This window comes from Pipistrellus hanaki, assembly GCF_964339955.1.
Source record: "Pipistrellus hanaki genome assembly, chromosome: 5".
Taxonomy (NCBI): Eukaryota; Metazoa; Chordata; class Mammalia; order Chiroptera; family Vespertilionidae; genus Pipistrellus; species Pipistrellus hanaki.
Window position 1 is genome coordinate 68,430,300 of NC_140507.1, and position 25,660 is coordinate 68,455,959.

General features: G+C 49.7%; 1 protein-coding gene across 1 annotated transcript in view; it reads left to right on the plus strand.

The window, feature by feature from the left end:
- Positions 1-25,660, plus strand: part of INTS9 (integrator complex subunit 9) — an 80,721-nt gene that overhangs the window by 54,300 nt on the left and 761 nt on the right. Inside the window, exons 7-16 of the mRNA XM_084886394.1 lie at positions 1,651-1,771; positions 2,515-2,649; positions 12,163-12,274; positions 12,653-12,833; positions 14,548-14,608; positions 16,941-17,112; positions 19,860-19,984; positions 21,321-21,488; positions 22,529-22,627; positions 23,570-23,707. Coding sequence (XP_084742520.1) covers positions 1,651-1,771; positions 2,515-2,649; positions 12,163-12,274; positions 12,653-12,833; positions 14,548-14,608; positions 16,941-17,112; positions 19,860-19,984; positions 21,321-21,488; positions 22,529-22,627; positions 23,570-23,707 — 1,312 coding nt within the window. The remainder of the gene's footprint in view (positions 1-1,650; positions 1,772-2,514; positions 2,650-12,162; positions 12,275-12,652; positions 12,834-14,547; positions 14,609-16,940; positions 17,113-19,859; positions 19,985-21,320; positions 21,489-22,528; positions 22,628-23,569; positions 23,708-25,660) is intronic.

Genomic DNA, 25,660 nt, shown 5'->3' on the forward strand with positions numbered 1-25,660 from the left:
TTGAGTTGGCACATCTTGTATAATTTTTTTAAAATATATTTTTATTGGTTTCAGAGAGAGAGAGAAACATCAATGATGAGAGATAGTTGTTAATGGGCTGCCTCCCACATTCCCCAGCTGGGGATCAAGCCTGCAACCCAGGCATCAGGATATAAACTTTTGCTTAAAAATACTGCCTTAGGGGGTTGAGGGGTTCTCCTTGTCTTGACTCTCACTTTTACTCTCTCCTGAGAATGGCCTCTGGGATATGCATGGGAGGGGAAGAGACAGTTGCTGAGCTCTATGGGATAGGTGAGGAGAACTAGAAGGTTCTATTTCTTAATCAGTTGTTTTTTTAAATAAATCCTCTTGTTTTTAGGCCCATCTTCAACTTTATTTCCAGACGTACCTACTGTTTTCAATTGCTGAGCTTTTTGTGGTTCTGTGGTATAAATTAAGTTACTTGAATTGAACTTTCCTGGGTCTGCTAGGACAGTTACCATTTGTCCTACTTTTTACTTTCCAGAATGCAGTTCCTATTGTCTCTTCTCCGTTTCTCTTTGTCTTGAGGGTGCACGTATGTGTGTGTGTGTGTGTATGTATATGTGTGTGTGTGTGTGTCTTTGTGTGTGTGTGTGTGTGTGTGTGTGTGTGTGTGTGTGTGAACCCTTTACTGTCAGTGCTCAGGGATATTTCAGGAGAAAGCAGAGCTAACACACACATTCAGTTCATCAGAAGTCTCTTCGTCTGTATTGTCTTGAGACTCTCAGGGAAGTCACTTTTCAGGTCTGTTCTTGCTTATGTTAGAGCAAGTGATAAAATGTATTTCTAATGACCCATTTTGTTTGTTTGCTTATTTTAATGGATGTTCCTGAGGCTGGTCTGAAAGATCACAAATCACATTTTACTTTCCTCTTTTATGCCAAGCCTCATCTGCGTTTAATCAGGCCCATTTCTATTGCTTTGCTGGCCCATGAGTAAAGTTTATTTCATTTATCTTTTGTGAACATTTATCTTATGTGAGATGCCATGTAGAAATGGCATCTCACAAGGAAGATGCTAAGTAAGATGTATGTGGTAAGCCATAGAATAACTACTAAGGAAATAACTTAAAGGGGGAGGTTGGGGAGGAAGGGACGAAAGAAGAAGCTACATCCAAAAATATTCACTTACTATCTTTTTTTAATAAGTAGTAAAGGAAAAATAGATGAAGAAAAAGACATGAGACATAGAAAAAAAATTAAATTGACAGACATAAACCACCTACATCAATAATAATATTAAATGTAAATGGCTTAAACAAGTCAGTCAAATAACATCATCAGACTGAATAAAAAGTAAAAAAGATCCAGCTATATGCTGGATGAACAAAATTGAGAACGGAAAAACAATAGAAAAAAATCCATGAAACCAAAGTTGGTTCTTTGAAGGGGTCAACAAAACTGGCAAACCTTTAGCTAGAATGACCAAGAAAAAAAAAGAGAGAGAAGACTTAAATTTAAATTACTGGAGCCAGAGGTGAAAGAGGGGACAGTATGACCAAGAGAAAGAAAAAAGATCACAATTCCACAGATGGTTATGTGCCGGTAACCTGGACAGCACAGACAAAATGAACGAAGTACTTGAAAGAACCTCTAAACCTAAAGAGCTGGCGTTGTGATGCATTTACAGGCTGCTGCCCTCTCCACTCAAGGACGCCGTGGAAGTATCCACCTGGAGGAGATGCTACTCAATGCAGGAGGTGAACTCTGCCCTCAGTAAAATCCAGCTGGTGGGATATTCTCAGAAAATTGTGAGTGTTGACATGATCTTAAGTGATTAAGAATGTGCTTCCTATTCAGAGTGGTTTTCTGGTAGGTTCCCATAGCTGCCTTCAGGAGCCATCTGATCACTAAGAATCATGTGCTTCTGCACGCTGAGGACAGAGCAGTGTCTGTCCCTTTCCTCCATCCCTCCCAGGTTCTTACTGGGCTCCTTCCTCACCCTTGCCTTCCCCATCACTGGCTGCATCTGGTTGGCCAGCAGGTAATAAGTCAAGAGAAAGGCATGTCATTGTTCACTTTAGGGCAGATTTTAGACAAGTGACACAGGAAGCAGGAAAATATAAAAGAGATCAAGAAGCCACTTGGCAAGTATAACTTTTGAGCTCTGACCTGAAAAGGTTCCCATTTCCATCAACTTATGCCCAGAGTCATTCGGTACAGAACAGCCATGAGAATAACACCTAACCTGTAAAGAAAAAGAAACTGAAGTATTTGTGCCTGGTTTATTTCATAACATATCCGCTCCGCCTTTCGCCGAGTGAGGCCTCATTGCCTGGTGCCATGTGGATGCACCGAAACTCTGAAAGGTGACAAGTCAACGATGGGGTTGCTTTCTGTCTGCTATGTGGATCTTTCTGTTTCACTTCAGACTTTTGGTTTACTTGGAAACGTTTCAGAGTGGAGAAGGCTGTTTCTGCGGTTTTCTCCCACAGACCTGCCTGCATGACTGCGTTCTGAAAGCTCATCACCCCTCCCTGCGGTTCTCTTCCAGGAGCTGTTTGGTGCGGTCCAGGTGACCCCGCTCAGCTCCGGCTATGCCCTCGGGAGCTCCAACTGGATCATTCAGTCCCATTATGAGAAGGTGTCTTACGTCTCTGGATCCTCCTTGCTTACCACACACCCACAGGTAACTGAGTTCTCATTTAACAACGCAGCTTTTTGGGTACTTAAGCCAAATTTAGACTATCTCCAGAGTACCATCAGCAGTGTTTTAGCTTCCTAATTTTTTTTATAGACACTTTCTTTAAATCATACTAAGAACACTTAACAGGAGATTTACCCTCTTAATAAATTTTTAAGAATATTTTTTTATTGATTTTAGAAAGGGAGAAAGAGGGAAATATAGAAACATCAATGATGAGAGAGAATCATTGATTGATTGCCTTCTGCACAACCCCTACTAGGGATTGAGCCCACAGCTCAGACATGTGCCCTGAATGGGAATTGAACCGGCAACCTCCTGGTGCAAGGATCGACATTCAACCACTGGGCACCCCGGCCAGGCTAAATGTTTAAGTGTGGAAGACATTACTGTTGACTGTAGATAGAGTGTTTACAGCAGCTCCCTAGAGCTTACTCATCCTGCTGCACTGAAACTTGATGTTCTACACATACATGTCATCAAAGTTAGATTACTCGTGTCCCACATTTAAATCTCAGGGTCCTCTGTAAGACCCTTTGCCTCTAAAGCTACCTCTAGGGTTCTGAGATTTCCCAGCACTTCTAATAATCATAGCCTGATGTGGAAGAGAGACGAACACTTGTTTACTCAGCAGATATTAATTATTTAACATTACTAAGGACCTACTATGTGTCCAACCCTCCTCTAGGTGTGAGAGTCAGTGGTGACCCACAGGCAGAGAGAGTCCTTGCTCATGGGTCTGAGTTCTGTGGATGTATGGAGAGAGCATGGGGTGCTGGAAATAAATTAGCAAAGTAATTTCAGGTTGTGATATAAATACTGAAAGCAACAAAGTAAGGTTGTGTGTAGAGTGATAGAGACTTGTTTAACTTGGACGGTCAGAGAAAGCTTCCGGGGAGGATCTGTTTGAACTGAAACCTGAAGAAATGAGCCGCAGAAAGCAGTGAGGGCAACGTCTCACAGGCCGTGGCAGGTGAAGGGCCCGCACAGCAGGAGCAGCCGGGCGTGTCGGCAGCGCAGAGACCACTCTGAGTGCAGCATCTGAGTATGGTCAGCAGAGATGTCCGGAGATTAGCAGAGGCCAGGTCGGGTAGGGCTCGGTAGGCCAGCATGAGAAATGTGGATTTTATTTTCATGTGTAGAGGGAAGTTATTGGAAAGTTTTAAGTTGGTCTTTCATCAACAGTCATTTTGGCAATAAGCTAAGTACATAAACTTTGTTACAAATGCATTAGTCATTCCCTTTTTAGGTGTTTGTAAAGAATTTATTATTCATTTTGTAAATGGATTATTCATTTTATAAATCCTGGTACTTTCCATGTTTGTAAAGGAGGGCAGGGGATGTTATTAGATAGCAGTGGATGGATGGATGGATGGATGGATGAATGATGAAGGGGTGGATAGGTAGATAACTTGGAGAAGTCCAAATCCCTATTTAATATGGGGGAAAAGAAGGGCTGCTGTAAGTCTAGAACTATAGGATGCTCCTGACCTGCTACTCTGCATTGCTGTTTTTTTGTTATACCTTCTTTTATAATCAAGTTCCATCCCAAGGTCTTGAGGGGACAAGTGGTCATTTTTTCCTATAGCTTGCAGAATTCTGGGCCTTTCCCGCTTATTGAAATCAAAAGCCCATCAATGTCATCTTAACCTGCTTCATTGAATCAAATTTTCTTATTGGCAGCTTCTATCATTCCTGAAATATTCCTCCAGGAAAGACAGATTACTTGGCTGCCAACTCTTCCTATTTGTCCTGCTTACATCAAAGCCTTTACAGTATTATTGATGTAATTTCCAGTAAATTATTCTCATAAGCTTCATAAATTTAAAGGGAAAATAAGGTTTTGAAAGTAATGAGTATCATACTTAAGTAATTAATTTTAATTCCTAACCGGCAGCCAGTATTGTATGTAAAAAAAGAAAATAAATTAGATTTTCTTTTACCCGAATAATGGAATTCTAAGGGATAAGAAAAGTTTTGGTTTGAGAAAACTTGTTAGTATACTTCAGAAGTCAGCAAACTATGGCCCATGGACCAAATTTGAACCCCCCACAAACCTGTTTTTGTAAATAATGTTTTGCTGGACTACAGCCACACCCATATGTTTATGGGTTGTTAACGGATGCTTACACACCATTATGACAGTTAAACTTTAAACTTTACAGAAAGAGGCCAACCACTGGTATGCTTGAGTGGAACCCTCACTAGCTAAGGAAGTACATAGCAGGCTGTCCTGGTAATCTAATAGGTACAGGGGAATTCGGCTTTGGGTTAAGCCTGAGGCAGTAAGAATGGAAAGATAAGTTCAAGAAAACATTGGCAGTTCTTTAATTCAACAATCGTATATTGAATGCTCACTGTCTCTTGAGATTTCATGCTTGGAGGACATAGAGAATGGTTATAATAACACTAATCTAGGTGTCAAGGAGGAGTTGTACAATCTCTCAATTTCCTTTATGAAGAAAATTCTTAATCATTGTATAATTTACTTCTTCCTGTGGATGATTATTTTTTCTCTTTATGGAACTTGAAGTATATAGATAGTGACACTTTTATGTTTCCATCTCTCCTTCCTTTTATATTTCCCATCTTCGTATTGAAGCCTCCTGAAAAAACTTCCTCTTGATCCCCCAGCTCATGAATTCCTTCTTTGGCTGTATCCGTACTGCTCTTCAACGTATGTGCTGAGTTTTTTATTTCAACAAGTGTATTTTCATACACAGTACTTCCAAATACTTTTCTTGATACTTAGTCATTTTTATTTTACGTCCTTGTTTTTATATTATTTCTGTGTGGGCTTTTTAATGCGTATACTACTCTTCTGTGTTCTGGTTTGCCACGTGGGATGGGTTTGCAGCTCATTGTGTTTAGAAGGTGTGTTCCTCGGCGGTCCTGTGCTGTTTCCCTGTGAGCTCTCACTACTGGCCCCGCAGGAAGGAGATCCTCTGCTCCGGAATTTGTCTGCCTGGCTTGTTTGCCACCGGTTAGCCGTGGAGTGAGGGACAAGCCAGGGCTGTAGGTCTGCCTGCACCTCCTGTGAACGCTCATCTCCACCCTGTCATTTCCTTCCTCACTGTGCGGGAGCAGCCACAGTCTGCCAGCAGGAGCATAGACGGGAGGAAAGGAGACAAGGTGTTCTTTTCACAACCTCTTCTCCCGCAGTGCCCAGGCCTCTGTGGCTCTGGCCAGTCTGTCCCTATTCCAGAACCCATGGTTTCCCCGAGAATTTATTCCAGTTTTTTACTCTCTCAAAATGTGTCGGATTCTCTTACATCTAAGCTGTCCCTCCGTCCAGATCCTAAAAGGGAGCCAGCCACTCTTGTGCTCACTGTCTTTGTCTTGTCAGGACGCACAGCGGACTTTTTGTTTGTTTTGTTTTAAAATAATATGGTTGCCTTATATTTCTTATTCGAGCACTATCTTTAGTGTAGTAATTTTGGAAAACTTCGAAACCTCAGAAGAAAAAAATTGTAGTATTCTTAATTTAAAAAAAAACAAAAACTATTTACAGCCAGCTTTTCTGTCTTTCTGATTTAACTACTTAATGAATTTTTTAGTTATTAGTATTCCACCACAAGGTGTTTGATATTTGCCTGGTAGTCCATCATATGGGTATGCAATAAAATGTTTAATTTTTATCACTGTTGGACATTTAAGGTGTGTGGTTTGTTTTTTTTTTTTAACTTTTTTTAACTGAAAAATATCTACACCAAATAGATGTGCAGTGTGCTCAGAAAGAGGGTAAGGACATTGCTTGGAAACAATAATACTAATAGAACAAAACAAACAGTAACTGTTGGCTAGGTCCCATCAGTGCATTAGCCAGAGCTGGCGCTAGAGCACTTTTGGTTATTAGAGCCAATGCCTTTTGGCCTCAGAAATCAAATTAATGGATTTGCTTGTGGGTTGTGAAGCCTATATTTGAACACCAGTTTTTCTCTCCTAATGGTTTGAAAAGGCAACTTAACACTCATTATTTCAATAGCTTCCTGGCTATTTTGCCTGACTTCCCAGCAGGACCTGAGTTTTAGGTGTGAAAAATCACCAGCGTAATAGAGCCAAAGCTACAAATACCTGGAGTGGGGAGCTACAGAATTCCTGGTCGGTTTGAGAAACTGAGCTCGTCCAGGACAGTGACAGAGGCGAAGGCTTGAAGCTTGGAAAATTGTAGTGTGGGGCATTGTAGTTTGTTGGTGGTGTTGCTCTTGGCAGTGCTTTGGTGTGTTTGAGGTGTTGATCTTTTTCTGAAAGGGGCCTGAAAAGCGTTCATCCCACCACTCGGCCCTCCTGGCCTTGAGGACTCTCCCACAGCTTGGTCTCTAGATGGAACAAATTTGAGAGACCAACTCAGCCAATCTCGAGGCTGTTTCTTTTTTCTCCCATCAAAGAAGGGTAGGTCAGGATAAACCCATTTGCTCTCCCTCCCCTCAGCACTTGCAGCCTGCCAAAACTAAATGTGCTATTGTGTCCTTACTCTTTTAAATCATCGCATCGCTGACATTTTGCAGTCACCTTAAAGCCTTGCTTTCTCCGTTGACCTGTGTGTCTGACCCATTCCCAAATGCCGGTGTTCTCTAGTGTTGTGTGCATCTGCTTCTTCATCTCAACCGCCGTGAGGCTACCGTGCTTTTCCCTCTATGTCTGAGCTGCCGTGGGGCTTTCAGTGTGTCCGCTCTCTATTTAGTCTCGCCCGCCTCCTTAGGTATTATCTGTAATTATTGTATCCAAATGTCTTCTCATGCTTCAGACTGTTGGCTCCTTGTTGCCCATCTACCAGTCTTCGTGATTCTGACCGTTTTGGCCCTTAACCAGTTACACTTTCTGTCTTTCTCCTAATCTCTTTCCTCAGCGCCAGAGTAGACTTTCCATTCCAGCCACGTCAGGTCCTTTGGCATCTCCAGGCTGCCCTCCCCAACTTCCTGACTTCCCATGTAGCATTTCCCAGGATGCAATGCTCTTGCCTTGCCTATAAAACTGTGCTTTTTTTTTTTTTTTTATGGGCTCATTTATTCAACAAATGTTGTTGTTGCTTGTTTCTGTTTTTCTAAATATATTTTTATTGATTTCAGAGAGCAAGGGTGAGGGAGAAAGAGATAGAAACATCAGTGATGAGAGATAATCATTGACAGGCTGTCTCCTGCACGCCCCCTACTGTGGATCAAGCCTGCAACCCAGGCATGTGCCCTTGACCAGAATCGAACCTGGGACCTTTCAGTCCGCAGGCAGATGCTCTCTCCATTGAGCCAAACCAGCCAAGGCCAACAAATGTGAATTTAGTACTTGCTGTGTGCCAGGCATTTTGCTAGGCAGTGGAGATACCCCGTCCTTGCCCTCAGCCTCGTGGTCCTTCGGGGACGCATGAGGTAAATAGGCAGTTACAACCCAGTGTGACTGGTGCTGGGATAGGAAGAGCTGAGGCCATGGGGCATGTGTAGGAAGGACATCTTGGTGTGAGGAGGGGAAGGGGTGTCACGGAGGGGTTCCACAGGCAGCAACGTGGGCTGACTTAAGTTCCTTGACGAAAGAAGGAAGAACAACTAGAACCAAACTCCATCTGTCAAAAAGCACACACAAGTGACTTCCCTGCCGGTAGCTCTCTGCTCCTCATTCCTTCTGGCATTCATATACTCAATGCTAGCTCTCTTGATATTTGCATTATTTCTTCTATGGCTTTTTGAAAAAACCCGCTTTCTGATTATACAGACATGTTTTCAACTTAACTGTAAGCTTCTGGGACCAAAAGAACTGGGTCTTCTTTTTCTCGCGTCCTGTGCAAGTGTCAGGGAAAGTCACCCAGCAGAGGACCCACGTGATCGCTACGGCGTCCGTGGGCTTAGGGTTGTTCAAAATTTTATTCTACAAGATCGATTGCAATTGTCAACTTAATAAGGCATTTTTATTTGAGTCTAGTACACAATGGAACTTTCTGTTCTTGTGTGTTTGAACAAAATGTTCCCATTTGAAGTGCCCAGGCATGGCCATTAAAAGCAGCCAGTGTGTACATCTGCCCTTCGGTGGGACCTGGAGACGGTGGTGGTGTGGAGAGGTCACTAAAAGCCTTGTCAGCCTACTTCTCACAGCAGCGCTGGCCGTCAGCAAGGAACGTCTCCGGCTTCTAACGCTAAATAAGGAGCATCTGAGCGGAGTCCCAGCTTCCGCATGGAGTATTGGCCTGACATGGAGTATTTCATAACTTCCAACTCAGTGGGATTTAAGTTGTAGAACTGCTTTTTGGTGTTTGTTTGTTTGTTTGTTTGAAGTTACAGCTGAGCTGGGTGATGATTTTCTTTTTGTTCTTTTCCCCATCACCATTTATCCCCTCTATGCCCTCTTCCACCTCCCCACCCTCCACTCAATCACACACTGTTGTCCATGAGATCTCTTTTTTTTTTTCTTCTTCTTTTTTGCTCAACCTTCCCCTCTAAGCACCCACCACCACCGTCACCAGAGCTGTCTGCCTACTTTCTTTCTATGAGTTGTCTCTACAGCTTAGTTGGTTAGAGCACCATCCCTTTATACAAATGCTTTTGTTTATTTTTTTATTATGGGCATTTAATTTTCAAAGGAAGGCATTGCTGATGGCTGAGGTCCAGAGATAATGTTTTCAGTGCCAGAATTTGTTCTTAATTATATGCTTTCATTTAGACCCGTGGTTCTTAACCTTTTGGGGTCATGGCCCATAAGACAGTCCAATTAACTCTATAGAGAAATGTACATAGGCACACACAGAGTTTTATATACCATCTCAGGGGGTGCTGCAGCCTCTGAATTTCCCCATCTCCCATCAGCCATATGAATCACGATTGGCTTGTTCAAATAAGACTCATATAAAATTCTTACCATTTTAAGCTGAAAATACTGCCCAGCAAAACTTGGTCCCTTTTGTCACCATTCCAGTGTTCTTGTGTCTGATGCATGATAGTTAACATTCCCAGGCTCGTTACACATGTGTTACCAAACCCCTGGACTCTACCCCATCTTCCTTCTCTAGAAACAGTGGGTGCATTTGTATTTGTTGGAGAAGCACAAATAGACATGTCAGATTTTCCCAGGCAGCAGAAAAGCTCGTACACACATTAGCGTACTCTGCAAATAGGAATTAGAAGCTGTCTGTAATAATAACAGCCTGAGCGACCATCACAACCGAACGGACGACCGAACAGGCTGCGTGGGACAACTAGGCCTGCAGGGGGTTAGTGAGGGGCGACCAAACGCCTGAGCTGAGCAACCAGGCTGGGGCGGGGGGCGGGGGGGGGGGGGGGAGTAGAGTGACCAGGCCAGCAGTGCAGGGGTGCAGTTGGGGGCGACCAGGCCAGCGGGGAAGGGGGGGATGTAGTTGGGGGTGACCAGGCTGGGAGCGGGGGGCAGTTGGGGATGATTAGGCTGGCAGTAAGAGGTGACCAGGGCCAGCAGGGGGGGCAGTTGGGGATGACTAGGGGCAGTAAGAGGCGACCAGGCCAGCAGAAGGTTAGTGAGGGATGACCAAACAACTGAATAGCAGGCTGTGTGGGGCGACCAGACTGGCAGGGGGGGCGACCAGGCGGGGGGGGGGGGGCGCAATTAGGAGTGATTCCTGGCATCAGGCCTAAACCGGCAGTTGGACATCCCCCAAGGGGTCCCAGATTGGAGAGGGTGCAGGCTGGGCTGAGGGACCCATCTGCCCCCTTTCTCCCCCCACAAACCTCGTGCATGAATTTCATGCACTGGGCCTTTAGTTCAGTATAATTATCATAACTCTGTTTTTTCTATATTCTTATTAAAGAAATGTTTTTCAGCTTATGTAACAACAGTCATGTTTAAAAAAGAATGAAGCCCATGCTTATATAAAATGCTAAAGGAAAATACATCAAAAGGCACATATACTCAGAATAACATTGCAAATGGTGGGGTCTTTCTTTGCTGTACTACAATTTGGAATTTTTTTTTTTTTAATTGGGAAATCTGGGTGGAACAGAGAAAGGAGGGATGAAGCCTCTTAGTAATCTGTGTTTCTGGCTTTCTTTCTTCTAACATCCCGATGAGTATGTTAAACCAAGGAAAAGATGGTGTTACAAAATAAAAACACTTATGAGCTCTCCAGCAGCTCACTCATGGAATCATTTTTATTACCAGTTTGAATCCTGATATAATTGGGGGGGAGGGGGGAATAAAAAATTCAAATTGTGGCCGGGACCGGTTTGGCTCAGTGGATAGAGCATGGGCCTGCGCACTGAAAGGTCCTGGGTTCGATTCCGGGCAAGGGCATGTATTGTACCTTGGTTGCGGGCACATCCCCAATGGGGGGTGTGCAAGAAGCAGCTGATCGATGATTCTGTCTCATCGATGTTTCTAACTCTCTATCCCTCTCTCTTCCTCTCTGTGAAAAATCAATAAAATATATTTAAAAAAAAAATTCAAATTGTGCCAGGTGAGAATAAAAATACAACAGCCTGCCCTGGCTCAGATTGTTGGCCATCATCCCATGCACCAAAAGGTCATTGGTTCGATTCCTAGTCAGGGCACGTGCCTGGTAGGGGGAGTGCAGGAGGCAGCAGATCCATGTTTCACTCTCACATCAATGTTTCTCTTTCTCTCTCTCTCTCCCATCCTCTCTCTAAAAATCAATAAAAATATTTTTTTTAAAAAAGCATCCTGAGGATCACATAACAGTGCACCATTAGACTTCATAGTTCATAAGAATATCATGAATATTATCAGGAGACTCTCAGAAATCAGTGAAGGGAAATGGGTGAAGACAAACGCCCATTTTACAAGAAACCCGGCTCCAAGCCTCGGGTGAGGCCCTGTGGCTAGTAATGGAATTGGAAGGAAGAAACATGTTTCTTATTGCTAATCCATGTTCTTTCTGCTTCCTCCTCCACTGGACTTAGGAGAAATCAACTCCTGGAGTCCCAACTTGCGCATTTTCATAAAAACGCTGATTCCCGGTGCTCGCAGAGTCGCTTTGAGAATCACATCACACAGTCTAATCGTTCTCAAGGCATGATCCCCACATCGTCCCTGGAGCACCTCCTGGGAGCTTGTTAGCAATGCACACCCCTGGCCCATCAGACCTGCATCAGAAGCCCTGGGGCAGGACCCACAGTCCCCGGTCCAGCCGACTACAGTTGATTCTGATGCACCTCAAGTCTGAGACCCCCCAGCCCCATGGTAAATGTGAGGTCATGTTGTGAGAGGAGCAAAAAGCATTATAGAAACCTGCTGTTTTTCATTGAAGTAAAATCTATACAGAGTGAAACCCTGAGATCTTAAATGAACAGTGCTGTGAACTTCGCTATCATGTGCTCAGCACCCCATGGAGCTCGCTCGAGCCTCCTCCATCCCCATCAGTCCCCACACTCCATGAGCAACCACCGTTTGGTGACAGACGTCAGCAGGGGAAGCAGAGGACGTGGTGACGAGTTGGACATAGAAAGAGCAATGTGATGCTCTATTTCCTTTATGTTTGTAGGTCACGTCCCTTTTAAAATGACTAAGCGTGGTTCTCTGATTTTTCAGCCCATGGACCAGGCATCTCTCAAAAACAGCGACGTTCTCGTCCTGACCGGCCTCACCCAGATTCCCACCGCCAACCCGGACGGCATGGTGGGCGAGTTCTTCAGCAACCTGGGTACGCGGCCACCTGGCTTCTGTAGTATTTTGCCCCTTCCTTCCTCTTCATGCCCCACATGCCCCCTTTGAAGACCTTTCCCCGTTTACTCTCACCCTTTTTGTTCATCCTGCAAAACCACTCATCAACAAAAGCAATTCTTAGGCCACTTCGATCTGAAGGCACGGTAAAGAGAAAGTTGTTATAATGGTGAATTCGGATTTTCAGCATGCAGTACCACGGATACTCGGCATTCTCTCACTTGTTTGTATAGAAAATCCTTAGCTGCACCCACAGAAGCAGGAAAATGAGAGAAATCCAGATATTACACGTTCCATTCTACTTTTATAAAACTGTCCTCCTGATACTGTCGTTTTCCTCCTGGCTCCGACCCCCCAGCGCTGACCGTGCGGAACGGCGGAAACGTGCTGGTCCCCTGCTACCCGTCGGGGGTGATCTACGACCTGCTGGAGTGCCTGTACCAGTACATCGACTCGGCCGGCCTCTCCAGCATCCCCTTCTACTTCATCTCCCCCGTGGCCAACAGCTCCCTCGAGTTCTCCCAGATCTTCGCCGAGTGGTAGGTCTGTGTTCTCTCTGAGTTCTGGTGTGAGGCGGTACATTCAAGCAGCAAGAACAGAAGCCACCCTGCTTCTCCCCTCGGTGCTGGGAGGCTTCCGCTCTGTGGCTTTCCCGCACCTGTGATGTGAGGCTGTGCTAATGGAGCCAAGTCCGTCCCGGGGCTGACTGCTGGAAGAGGAGCTGGGAAGGGAGGAAGGACTTGACTTAGCCGGCACGTTCCAGATTAGTCACAAAAAAATGCTACCATTTACCTTCTCACCTGCTGCCTTCTGCCTGTTGTTACAAAGTAAAATTCCATTCTAAGAAGCGGAAAAAGATGTTAAAGCCCAAGCTCGCGTTGTCTACACCAGTGTTTTTCAACCTTTTTTGGGCAAAGGCACACTTGTTTCATGAAAAAAATCACGAGGCACACCACCATTAGAAAATGTTAAAAAATTTAACTCTGTGCCTATATTGACTATATATAAAGTAATTCTCTTGAATAGGAATCAAATAAACACAAAGAAAGTATTTTATAATTACTTTATTATGTAATATTAAGTAAACAAAATAGTGAAAAATTATAAAATTCTTGTCTGCACCTACGGCACACCAGGCAACATCTCGCGGCACACTAGTGTGCCGCGGAACAGCGGTTGAAAAACGCTGGTCTACACTTCTGATACCAAATCTGAAAGGAAAAACTATATATTTTCATCTTACTAGCATGACATCTGACAAAATTTAGTTTTATTACAGCAGGACATGGATCAAACGCAGGGAGAGTAAATCACTGAACAGTAAGTCGTCCACGAACCGTTGCAGGAGCACTTAGATGCCCGTGTGGACCTCGCCCACCTTGGCCAGCAGCAGGGCGGGATGGAGGAGACAGATCCACTTTCCCCGGACCCGCGGCAGTGCCTGAGGGTGGCGTGTCCCAGCGTTCAGGGCTGTGAAAACACGGGCCTGCTGGTGGTGCGGTGGCCTCAGGACACAGTGTGCTACTAAGTTTCTCTTGAGCAAGGAATGTGCGCCTCCGCTGGGTCACATCTCACGCTGCCCACAGCCCTTCTCAGGCCCCTACCCGCCCCTCTTAGTTACGGGGATCTTTCTTCCGTGCGACACGCAGACAGGCTTCTCCTTCCCGCGCATGTCATGTCTGCGGGGCGATGGAGACACAGCTTGAGTTGCTGTGCAGCGCAGTGGCTGTGACACACAGGAAGCTGTGTCTCTGCAAAGGGTACGTCAGTTCCCCCTCGCTACTGCTGTCCGATGCAATACGGAGTCCTGATTGGATCCAAAGGACATGGTGGGACAACTGGTGAAATCCCTGTCAAGTCTGGAATTTGGCTCGTAGTGATGTACTGATGTTAATGATTTAGTTTAACAAGTGCATCACGGTTGTGCATGATACTAACATCAGGGACAGTGGGTGAAGGGACTAGGAGAAGCTCGACTATCTTCCAACTTTCCTGTAAATCTAAGATTATTTCAAAATAACAAGGTTTCTTCTTAAGAAAAAAAATGTATTAAGGAATTTTAAAGGTTAAAAAAGTGCTTAAAAGAGTTTTCTGTCCTGAGTGCTCTCTAGATGTTGGATTTTATTCTGTTACATGCTGAGATTCACTGCAGGACTTACTACTTGCACTTATTACTCACTCACTGCTACCACTAGGTGGCACCAACGAGCCTGTGTGCCCCGCTGACCGGCTTATCCGCTTTTCCTCTTTCAGGCTTTGTCACAACAAGCAGGCGAAGGTGTACCTCCCAGAACCACCCTTTCCTCACGCAGAGGTAAGAAAGTGGTCTCCTGGGATCAGAGCGGGAAAGAACTCGAGGTGAATGGACACGGACGGAGATAGCAGGCCGTTAGACAAAAATGCTCAACTCATCGCCCTTCGTTTCCCATATGCGATGGGAGGGAAGAACTCTACCTCCAGGTCCCTCACTTTCCCTTCCTGACGTTGCATTGCCAGTGTGCCCTCACACTTCAGAGCCTGCCTCTGTTCTCTCGACTGCGCGAGGAATTCTATTCTGTTACCTACTACTAACATGCTTGCATCACAGATTTCTTATTGTAAAGTCCCATTATGTTAATCATAGATGTGAAGTTTTAATGATGAAAATGATAACATATCACTTTAAAAAAAAACTGGAGGTCAGAAGGCACAAACCTCCAGTTATAAACAAACAAGTCACGGTGATGTCGTGTGCCGCATGGTGACCAGCGTTACTGTTTGAAAGCTGCTAAGAGAGCAGATCTTAAATGTCCTCGTCACCGGGGGGAAGTTGTGTCACTGCAGTGACAGGTGTCAGCTAGACTCACCGTGGTCATCCTTCGCTGACACCAAAGGATGATGTTGCACACCTGGAAGTAATGTTAGTTGTCACTGTCACCTCAATTTTTAAAAAACAGGAAAGTTTCCCTCCCTCACAGGATGCAGCTGTGTGCCCAGTTTTTTTTGGTTTGTTTTTTTCTTCCACCAAACATTGTATCCCTGGCATTTTCCTGTGTGCCTCATATCATGATTATTGCAGCCTAATCTGCCGTATCATATGAGCATACTATAATGTTCTTAACCATATTCTCTATCACACGATAGAGTTGCTCCCAATTTTTTGTTTTGTGTGTGTGTGTGTGTGTGTGTTATGTTTATATATATGTCATATAAAATTTAAAGAGGTTTACATTGGTATAAGCATGTCAGGGAACTGGTGGTACCCGCCAGGGCACACGGTGATTCCGGATGGTCGGATGCAGTAGTCCCCAGACAGGTAGGTCTGAGCGGCAAAACCAGAGATGAATTTATCTTAGTCCTGTGCATTGATCGGGAGAATTGCAGGAACTCTAGGGGATGCCTGGAAAATGACTCAAGTTACGTGCAAAGACCTGCTATTCTTAGCGGCCCATTCATCTCCTTGACATCTCTGGATACAGAAGACTTATTTGTCTTTTGGACAGCCAGCCGCTCACCCATTTAACGGGGGCGGGCAGCGATCGTGGCCCGCCAGGTTATAGAGAGAATGTCAGTTTTGTTTGTAGCTTGGGAGGAAAGTGGGAGCTCAGAGCTGGCTCCCTACTGTGCTGCCCCATCAGAGCACGTGACACCGATGTTTCCAGACCTTCTTCTGCAGGAGGCGCTGCTTCAGGATTAAACCGGCCATGGTCATGCCATCGCCCATTCAGCAGCATCTCCGGACGATACTCCCTTTGGCTTAGTGGACACCTAGGGTCTCTGACGTCTGGGTCTTTGTGATCGGACCTTTAGATGCTGGAGTGGGAGGTGGGGCAGGGTCGAGGCAGCAGGCAGTGTCTGCGCAGAGTCCTCGGATGCCAGCTGTGGCGGTGGCTGTGTATGGTGTTGCCTTGGGTCGGCCTGACGTTGGGAGGGTATCATCAAGTATTGGGCTGGAAGGGAGACCTTTTTGGTTCCAAATATAAATGCCTGAGACAGGTTTGGGGCTGTGCGCGGCCTGCCTCTCACTTAGCTCTCCGTGCAATGCGGGTGACACAGCTCCCCGGCTTCTAAGAGCCAGTCTGGCCTCCGTCTTTAACAAGTTGCCACCATCACTGACAGCTCAAGAGGAGCCCTGAGGGTAAACAGTGGCTCTTGTGGGAGGTGTTTATTGGCGGCAGAACTTGGTGAATCACATGTTTTGGGAAGGTAACCTGGTACCAGGGACTGTGGGCCAGGGTTCCAAGTGTCAGGAAGTTCTGAAGCAGGGGTGGGGAACCTTCTTCCTGCTAAGGGCCATTTGGATATTTATGACATGATCCGCGGGCCGTACAAAATTACCAACTTAAAGTTAGCCTGCTGTATTTGGTCAAACATTTCATTAACTCACGCCTAATGCCTTGGTAGGGGCCAGACCAAATGATTTTGTGGGCCTTACACGGCCTGAGGGCCGGATGTGCCACCCCTGCTATAGAGGAAGGCAGGACTGCATCAGCCTAACACCTGAAAAGCTTCCGTTGATTGAGAGTTACATTGTAGGTTTAAAAAAGGTTAATCTGTGGCCAGTTATAATGAGATTCGTTTGTATTTTTAATTTACTTCTGGTCACCCTCCCACATTGTGGCCTCCCTCCCACCCGGACCGGCTAACGTTCTGTGCATCGGTTCCAGCTCATTCAGACCAACAAGCTGAAGCACTACCCCAGCATCCACGGCGACTTCAGCAACGACTTCAGGCAGCCGTGCGTGGTGTTCACCGGGCACCCCTCCCTCCGCTTCGGGGACGTGGTCCATTTCATGGAGCTCTGGGGCAAGTCCAGCCTCAACACGGTCATCTTCACAGGTGAGGCAGCCCTGCCCTTTCCGCCGGCACCTTCACTGGGCACTCCTAACGAGGAGAGACCCGGGCAATTTTGTTGTTAATCCTCACCAGAGGATTTTTTTCCCATTGATTTTTAGAGAGAGAGTGGAGGCGGGGGGGGGGGGGGGGGGGGGGGGGACAGGAGAGACAGAGAGAGAGAGACATCTGGGGGAGAGAGAGACACATCGATTGGTTGCCTCCAGCACAAGCTCCAACCAGGGCTGGGATCAGGCCTGCAACCGAGATACATGCTCTTGACCGGAATTGAACCTGGGACCGTTCTGTGTGTGGGACGACGATCCAGCTAACTGAGCCACACCAGTCAGGGCCAGAGACCGTTTATAAAATAAGGCATAAGTTTGAACACTCTTTTGTCATAACATGTTAAAGGATAAAGAAACCACCAGGGAAAGAGTCAGATAGAGCAGAGGGTCTTGTTAAGTCACTGCGAGACAAAGCTTTTGTGTCCGTGTCTGCGCTTTTCCCCGGAGACAGATTTCCCTCAGCGCTCTGGGAGGGCTGTGGCCTCAGGAACTGCAGCAGTCCTCGTCTGGGTCTTTCTGCTTTGGTGACAGTTCGCTCTGGCTTGCATTGCAGGGTGTTTTTGTTTTTTGTTTTTTTTTCTGGAGAATGAAACCCTCAGAGTAAAATAAGTCCTTTAATGAGACCATGTCCAGTTTTTACTAAATCACTACAGTCTGTGATCAGTTTAAGGTCCTCAGACAGCCTGGACATTTGAACATCTTGTGGGCTGTGCAGTAGAAAATCCTGCTCTGAAGTCTGGTCCAGCTTGCTGTCTCCTCAGCCCTGCTGCCTCCGCCCCGAGCCTGGCTCTCCTCTGTGCCCCGGGCCGCGGTGTGTGGGGTGGGTGGGGAGAGAAAGCACTCTGCGCAGGGCTGCGCCCAGAGCTGCTGACGGGGCGCCGTCTCAGTTTTCCCACGGCTGAGGCTTCCCGGAGCAGAGGCTGCTTGTCCCACAGCGTCGGGTCAGGGGCGCTGTGGGCCCTCCCCGTGCTCAGCCAGTTTGTGAGGGAACAGTGTCCTCAGACAGAGGCCCCCGGGAACACGCGGTGCTTAAACAAGCTCGGGCTGACTGACTCCGCCAGGAGGGAGACGCGGGCCACAGGCAGGCGGGAGGCAGGTTCACAGACGTGGGACATCGACTGGGTGTCGGTGATTCTAGCCAGGTCAGCAAGCATGGAGCCAGGTCGGTAATGTTTGTGGTTCGGACAGTGCTGTGGTTCCGGCAGGGTTGCGGGGGGTGTCTTGTTTTTGTCTGGATCCATCGTGGTCACCGAGTGGCCTTGTCTGGGTCAGTGTTGGTGAAATCGCTTACGGCACACCTCGCTGGCAGGAAGTGCAGAGCTCGGAGAGCAGCTCTCCGCTGCTTCTCTATTCCCGGGTCCCCTTCCAGCCCCGGCAGAGAGGTCAGCCACCGAATCCCGATTTGTGACACCGGAACCTCGCCGCCATCTAGTCCTGAGCAGGGGCGTGCGTGCAGGGAAGCCATCTGTCTCTCCTTTGGGGGAGGTGCCGACTCCGATGGACAGTGGGCACAGCAGGAAGTGTCCGCTCTGCATAAACGTTCCTTTAGCGAGCGGGACGAAATCAAGGCTCTGCGACTGTCCACCCCGAATAACGAACCTAAGTTTAAACTGCCTCGTTGGGCTCCCATAACAGACGTGCATGCGTGATGTCTGCTGGAGTCACAAGTTTGGGGCCAGTTCTTCCAGTTGTGTTACGACAGCGGTGGGAATTGCAGCTCGCACAGTGGACGTAAAAAGGGGGTCAGCTACGCTCCCTCCGCTGGCCCGCGTGGGGGTTCCTACACCTCTTCTTGGGGAAACGGGGTCCATGGAGGGCGTTGATGTGAACATGGGCGCAGCAGGGTGCAGGTGAGGGAGCTCTGTGGGCCCAGGCTGTGCGCGCCAGGAGGAGCCAGGTCTGCGGCTCCCGGGGCAGCTCCTCGGGCGAGGGAAGCGTCCCGCCAAGCAGACTGCACGAGCGGCTCCTGAGGGAGCAGCTGGCCGCGGTGACAGGGTGGGTCCCAGTCGGGAAGCGCTGGGCTCTGCCCACAGGAGGCCAGGTCTCAGCAGGAGCATGTGCTCACGTGGGTCAGGGCCCTTGTTCTCTCCTGGGTGCGTCCTGAGCGGAGGGGGGCTGAGCTTGGCTCGGGCCTGATGTGGACCCGAGCACCTGAGTGCAGGCCGGGGCCACATCTCTTCCCTCTGAAGTCACTGTTCTGTGTTTTGTCTCTCGAGACAATTTGAGTCTGTGTATATGTCCTGGTCTTTCTCAAATTTTCATCTAATTCTTGTAGCATTTATTGACGATTCTGGACTGAATATGTAATTACTGTGATGGTTGCCAGATAGTGATTTTTAAACAATTTTATCATTTCTTTTGCAATTATTAACTGGTATTTTGTTGCAAACAAGAGCTTTCTCTTCTCACCCACTTATTTATCCCTCATTTATCTCATGGACCCCCTTATTCACACCCATACCTGTCGCTGCTCCCCATCCTACAGGCCTCATCCTGGCCTCTCCCCCTCCCTGTGTGAAGTGGCTCCTCTGCCTGGTGATGAGGCGCCCGGCTCCCCGCCCCTCGGAGCACTTTCTCACGGGCTCACCCTCCTGACCGCCTGCTTGCCCTGACCACCCAGCCGCCTCTCGCTGGGCAGCTCCTCGGTTCCCTGCACTTAACTCGTCTTCTCTGTGCTCCCCTCAGAACCCGACTTCTCGTACCTGGAGGCACTGGCTCCCTACCAGCCCTTGGCCATGAAATGCATTTACTGCCCCATTGATACCCGGCTGAATTTCATCCAAGTGTCCAAGCTGCTCAAAGAAGTGCAGGTAACCAAGGCAACCGCGCCGGTGTCTTTCCGTGACCTGTGTCCTGGCCTCGGGGGTGAACCCGCAGTGCAAGGGCGGGGCATGTGGGGGCATTCCTTCCTCCCAGCTCAGGTCTGCGGAGCTGGGTCATTCCCCTTCACACCTCAGCATGGGCTTCAGCCCTGCACGCAGTGTCCATCCTCATGAACTCCAGGTGGGAAGGGAGAGCGGCGTAAGGACCGTCCTTTCTGTGAGGACGTTTGTGTCCGGTGAAAAGCCAGTCGTCCCCTCCACCCCCAGAAAGTCCTCACGGAGCTGAAGGCAGCTTCCTGGGAGGGGGTCGGGCTGGTGCACCAAAGTTCCGTTAGTGCCACACAGAGTCGTGGTTTTCGCCGGAAGTTCGGTTCGGTTTGGTTTTCTTGCTTTCGCTTGCTGGGTGTTTGCATTTGGCATTTTCTGCCCAGAGGAAGGGGAGAAGGTGGGTGAGGTGGCAGGTAGAAGGAAGACGTCTGGACAGGAGACTGGAGAAGAGCAGGGAATGAAAGCCGCACTGTCGGCAGCTGCCGGGGCGGGTGTTTTGAGGGCTGGGGGTGGGGAGCAGTGGAATTGTCGGGAGGGACGGCTGAGAACAGGCCAGGGGACGTTGGCACTTCCCGCTTCAGTGTCCTCAGGACTCAAACGAGGGCCACGGTGGCCCGCACCTCTCCTGACTCCTCAGCTATCGCTCAGCGGGCGTGATGCCCCCACGCCTCGGCGAGGTCAGGCGTTCACTTTCCTCCTCTGCAGAGTCTGACCTCAGGAGGAGAGACGCATCACAAAGCTCAGAGGCAGGGGGGCTGGGACCCCGGAGGGCCGGGAAGAGCGGCCTTCTCCAGCCGGGCGTGGAGCAGCCGCCGCCTCCGGGCTGTTGGGTGGTGGACCCCCGCCCCGTGTGCCAGCACGCCGGGAGGTTAAGAGCCTGTGGTGTCCGTTCCTGGGCACTCCTTAAGCCAGGGGTCCTCGTCCAGCCCCTCGGCCGGGGCTGAACCCGGAGAGGCTGCCTGGTCTCCCGGGGGAGAGGAGACCGAGTCCTCAGGCTGGGACTGGAGTGGATGGCTCCGGGCAGCCAGATGCGCTTGCCTGTCGCCTGGCTAGCGGCTCAGGGTTTGCCTGAAGTTTCTCCTCCTCCCCCTCTGCACTCCTCTCCCCCCCCCCCCCCCCCCCCCCCCGGTCACTTGTGCGAGGCAAGTTCACAGTGGCCTGGAAGTGCTGAGCCTTGTCCGTGCCAGGAAGGGGGAGCAGCTAAAGAAGGGGCTTCTGAATGGGCTGCTCTGCCTCACGCCTCCTCCCCCTCCTCCTCCCCCTCCCGGCCCCTCAGCCCCTGCACGTGGTCTGCCCGGAGCAGTACACGCAGCCGCCCCCCGCGCAGGCCCACAGGATGGACCTGATGATCGACTGCCAGCCGCCGCCCATGTCCTACCGGCGGGCCGAGGCCCTCGCCCTGCCCTTCAAGCGGCGCTACGAGAAGATCGAGATCATGCCGGAGGTGAGGGCTCCTCGGTGAACTGGCGGATTGGCTGCTCTCCGGAAGCAGGCCCTGGCCGCCGGTTAGGGTTTGTGTCAGATGTGCGTGAGCCAAAGAGCCCCTGCCCCTAAGGAAGTGGTTGGGAAGAGGCTGAATTTCATGTTTTCATTCACATTTTTCAAGCAGTGAAGAGACAGCTGTGAGCATCAGGGCTGCTGACTGCTGCTCTGATTAAGATTCTACATGTGATCCGGGAGGCCAGGATTTTGATCTACTGACGTGGTCTGTTGAAGTCTAAATATTTTAGTTACATGGAATCTGAGCCTGTTAACAGGGAAACCGTTACGCAGCGGATCCGTGGGGACGCTGTAGGTTGCGTGAGAGGCTGGCCTGGGGGAGGCAGGCAGCAGTCAGAGCCCGGCTTCCGTAATGGCAGGCAGAGCGCTCGAACATGGTTTTCACAAACAATAAGAGGTAGGAAGACTCGTGAAGAACAGTGTCTCCAGAATTCTCATTGGGGTTCACTGAACCAAACAGGCTGGGACCTAAGTCCATTATTGAAATCCGTTTGGATCTCCTTTACCTATTGCTCTTTGATGGCTCCTGGCCTCGCTCCACCCCAGCCTTTGTGGGGCTGAGACGCCAGTCCCAGACCTGGATATTATTGTGAACAGGCTCAGATTCCCAAGGGTATTTTTCCATTGGTTTTTAGAGAGAGGGAATCAATTGGTTGCCTTCTGTGCGAGCCCCAACCAGGGCCTGGGCAGGAAAGAAACCCACAACCCAGGTCCATGCTTTTGACCAGAATGGAACCTGGGACCTTTCAGTTCACAGGCTGACACACTATCCTCTGAGCCAAACCAGCAAGACCTATTTGGTTATTTTAGACTGCAATAATGTGAATAAAAATACAAAATAAAATAACGGTGGCCTTTAAAGGCTCAGCTTTGTAGCACCTGCCGATGGGTAGCTTTCCCGGCAGGGACACGGGGGGCCTCTGCTCGAAGGTGGAGCTGCAGCCCCCACGTGAGTGCGCCTGACTAAGACCCGTTTGCTTCCAGCTCGCAGATTCGCTGGTGCCCATGGAGATTAAGCCTGGCATCTCCTTGGCAACCGTTTCGGCCGTGCTGCACACTAAAGACAACAAGCATGTTCTTCAGGTATCTTGGCGGGGGGGGGGGGGGGGGGGGAGTGGGGGGGGGGGCGGACTTGAGCCCTGAGGAGCTGCAGGGCCTGGGACGACCATAAGCCCCTCCCCCAAAGCCCTAGCATTCAGCCAGCTCCCAGGACACTCCCCACTACTTACTTCTCTGGCCACGCGCCTCTGAGAGAAAAGGGAAGAGAAACTGCCATTCTCAGGCGGGGCCACCCACCATACTAAGTGCTGCCCATGGCTCTGAAGTTCCACGTCACTCAGAGCTCCCGAGGGTGCCCACCCCAGCACCGCGGGGCACTAGGTGGGTGCTGGGGGGAAAGGAGGGACGTTAAAAATCAGCCAGATGGCACCCTCCCACCGAGGCACTAAGTACAGCTGCCATCAGGGCCCGAGGGCCTGGGCATCACAGTACAGGGTCCACGTGGACGGACAGCACCCGGGGCCCCCCCTGGTGGTGCCGCTGTGCCGGTGCTGTCTGCACCCGCCCCCCTTAGGAAAACACCTTGCAGAGCTGGCCTGTGGTACCTCGTATGGACGTGTGAAGTGTGCAGGATGCTGTTGGGCCCCGAGCTCTGTCCTCACAGAAGTCTCATCGCCGTGTCCCAGGCACTTTCTCCGGCCAGGAGGGTTCTCCCCGGTCAGTGACCCACAGCCGGTGACCCGTGCGGCTGTGCTGTTGTTGCAACTGCAAGTGCCAGCACGGGTTAACAACTTACTCAGAAAACACAGCTGAGTCAGTTAAAAATTAAACACGGCTCTTTACCGAAGGAAGGTGTCTGCCAGCTGAGGGGTTACGCCGTGCGGAGAGCTGGCATGTGCTTGTGGGCACTGAGAACTCCAGGGGGAGCCCCGGTGCCCGCAGACCGGACACCACAGGCGGCAGCAGGCGGCTGGGCCTGCGGTGCCCACAGGTGTGTGTGTCTGACCCGTGTTCCTCCTGCTCCAGCCCCCACCCAGGCCGGCCCCGCCCGCGGGCGGGAAGAAGAGGAAGCGGGTGAACGATGACGTCCCGGACTGCAAGGTTCTGAAGCCCTTGCTGAGCGGCTCCATCCCCGTGGAGCAGTTTGTGCAGACGCTGGAGAAGGTGAGCACATGTCTGCTCCGCCCGGGAGCCGTCCCCTCTGTGCCTCCAGCTTCAAGGATGTGCTGCTGCTTTCCACTTGGTCTCCTCTGAGCTCCTGGCCCTGTGGCATCTGCCTGGTCCCAGGTCATGTCAGGGACAGACCGGGGGTGGGGGGGTTTAGAGGTGAGCGGAGCAGGCCCCCTTCCCATCGGGTACCAGGGAGTGCGATGACAGCTTCATCAGGTGCCCCCCTTGGAGCAGCGAGGCTGAGCCTTTCTCGGAGACCTGGGGCAGCCGGGCAGGCGGGGACGGGGGACGGAGAAGGGTCAGGGTCTGCCCTCCAGAGCCTCCCTCCTCACAGCCCCTGTGCCAGCGTGGCCCTGTCCCAGGGATGAGTCTCAGGGGAGGGTCGGGAAGAGGTCACTGGGGAGGCAGGCCCAGCCATTGCCGGGCGGGTGGGCGGGCGTTGTGAGGAGTTGCCTCGGAGAAAGAGATCCTTCTCCATCGCAGCAGCTGCCACACCTTGTTCCTCTGGCTGCTCCTCCCAAGGAACAGACTCCAACTATAATTATAAGAAAAATAATTCAACCTTAAAGGTTTTTAGAATTTTGGCTTCAGTCACAGAAACTTCAAAGATTCTAATGAATTACAGAATCCTTGATAGAAAGAGGGAATTAGCTAAACATGTTATTCATGCTGCTTCTTGCAAGAACTGCAGCTACTAACTGGAGTAAGAAGTTCCAGGAAAAGAGGTTTTCTTCTTTCAAAGCTGCTGCCTCGGGGGCTGAGTGCTTCCACATGGGAAAGCTTTCTCTTTATTGGAATTTGTTTCCTCCTTGTCATTTCATTGTCCTGAAGGAAGGGCTTCCGCTGAGGTGTGCAGCCCCGGGTGAGTGCTGGGGGTGCTCCGTGGGCACCATGTGGGGGACACACCAGGGAGAGCCTCCTCGTGGCCTCGCAGCAGCCCCGGCCCTGGTGCCGGGCTCACCCTCGACTTGCCTTTTAAACAACTTGCTTCCCCAAAAAGACCTTTACTCGGTTCTTCTGCCCGGCTCAGCCGGGCACCGAGCCCAGGACCTGACCCGTTCCCTCCCCCGTCTCTGCCCCACCCCACCCGTGTGCTCGCTAGAACTGGGTGGAGCTCCTCAGGTCTGGCTCTTCACCTGCTTGGCATCCCTTTCAGGCTAATCCGTCGTCTTTCCACGTCTTTTCTTTTTTCTCAACATTGTGTCTGATGTGTAAGTCCTGTGATTGGCGTCAGATGGCTAGAGAGGCATTTGCTGTGCTGCTTCATTCCTTCTCCCTGAGAGGGATGTGCCGGTCACCGGGCCCGTGGGATCTTGCTTGAGGAATGGCGCTTCCCGGGCAGGACTGAGCCTCTTCACCAGGGCCCATGGCGAGGTGCGGAGGCTGCTGACGGGCCCAGCGTCCCAGCCCCCGGCTGTGCTCAATCACAAAAGCTTACGCGGGTTACCGAAATTCTGTCTTGTTTTGCATGTTTGGGGTCCTCTTTTGAAGTTCGGTTGGCCTTTGAACACAGGTTTGACGTGTGCAGGTCCACGTATACATGGAGCTTTTCAATACACATATAGTCAGCCTTCCATGTCCATGGGTCTTGCACCCACTGATTCAACCAGCTCAGGTCAAAAACAGTACTTTTGACCTACACATGGAGAGCCTTGTTATTACACTGTTTATGTAAGGAACTTGAACACCCACAGATTTTGGTATCTGCAGGGGGTCCTGGAACCAATCCCTTGTGGGTACCAAGGGCCAACTGTGGCTAAGTCTTCGGGCCAGAAGTTTTATGCGGATTTTCACTGCGCCAACAGTAGGCACCCTTAGCCCCTGCATTGTCCAGGGCAGCTCTGTGAGAACACAGGCTGAACTGCACAAGGTCCAGGTCTGAAGGATTTCACACCAGTTTCTAACCACTGAGCTAGCTGTCTGGGAGGGGCATGTTTAGGGTTCTCA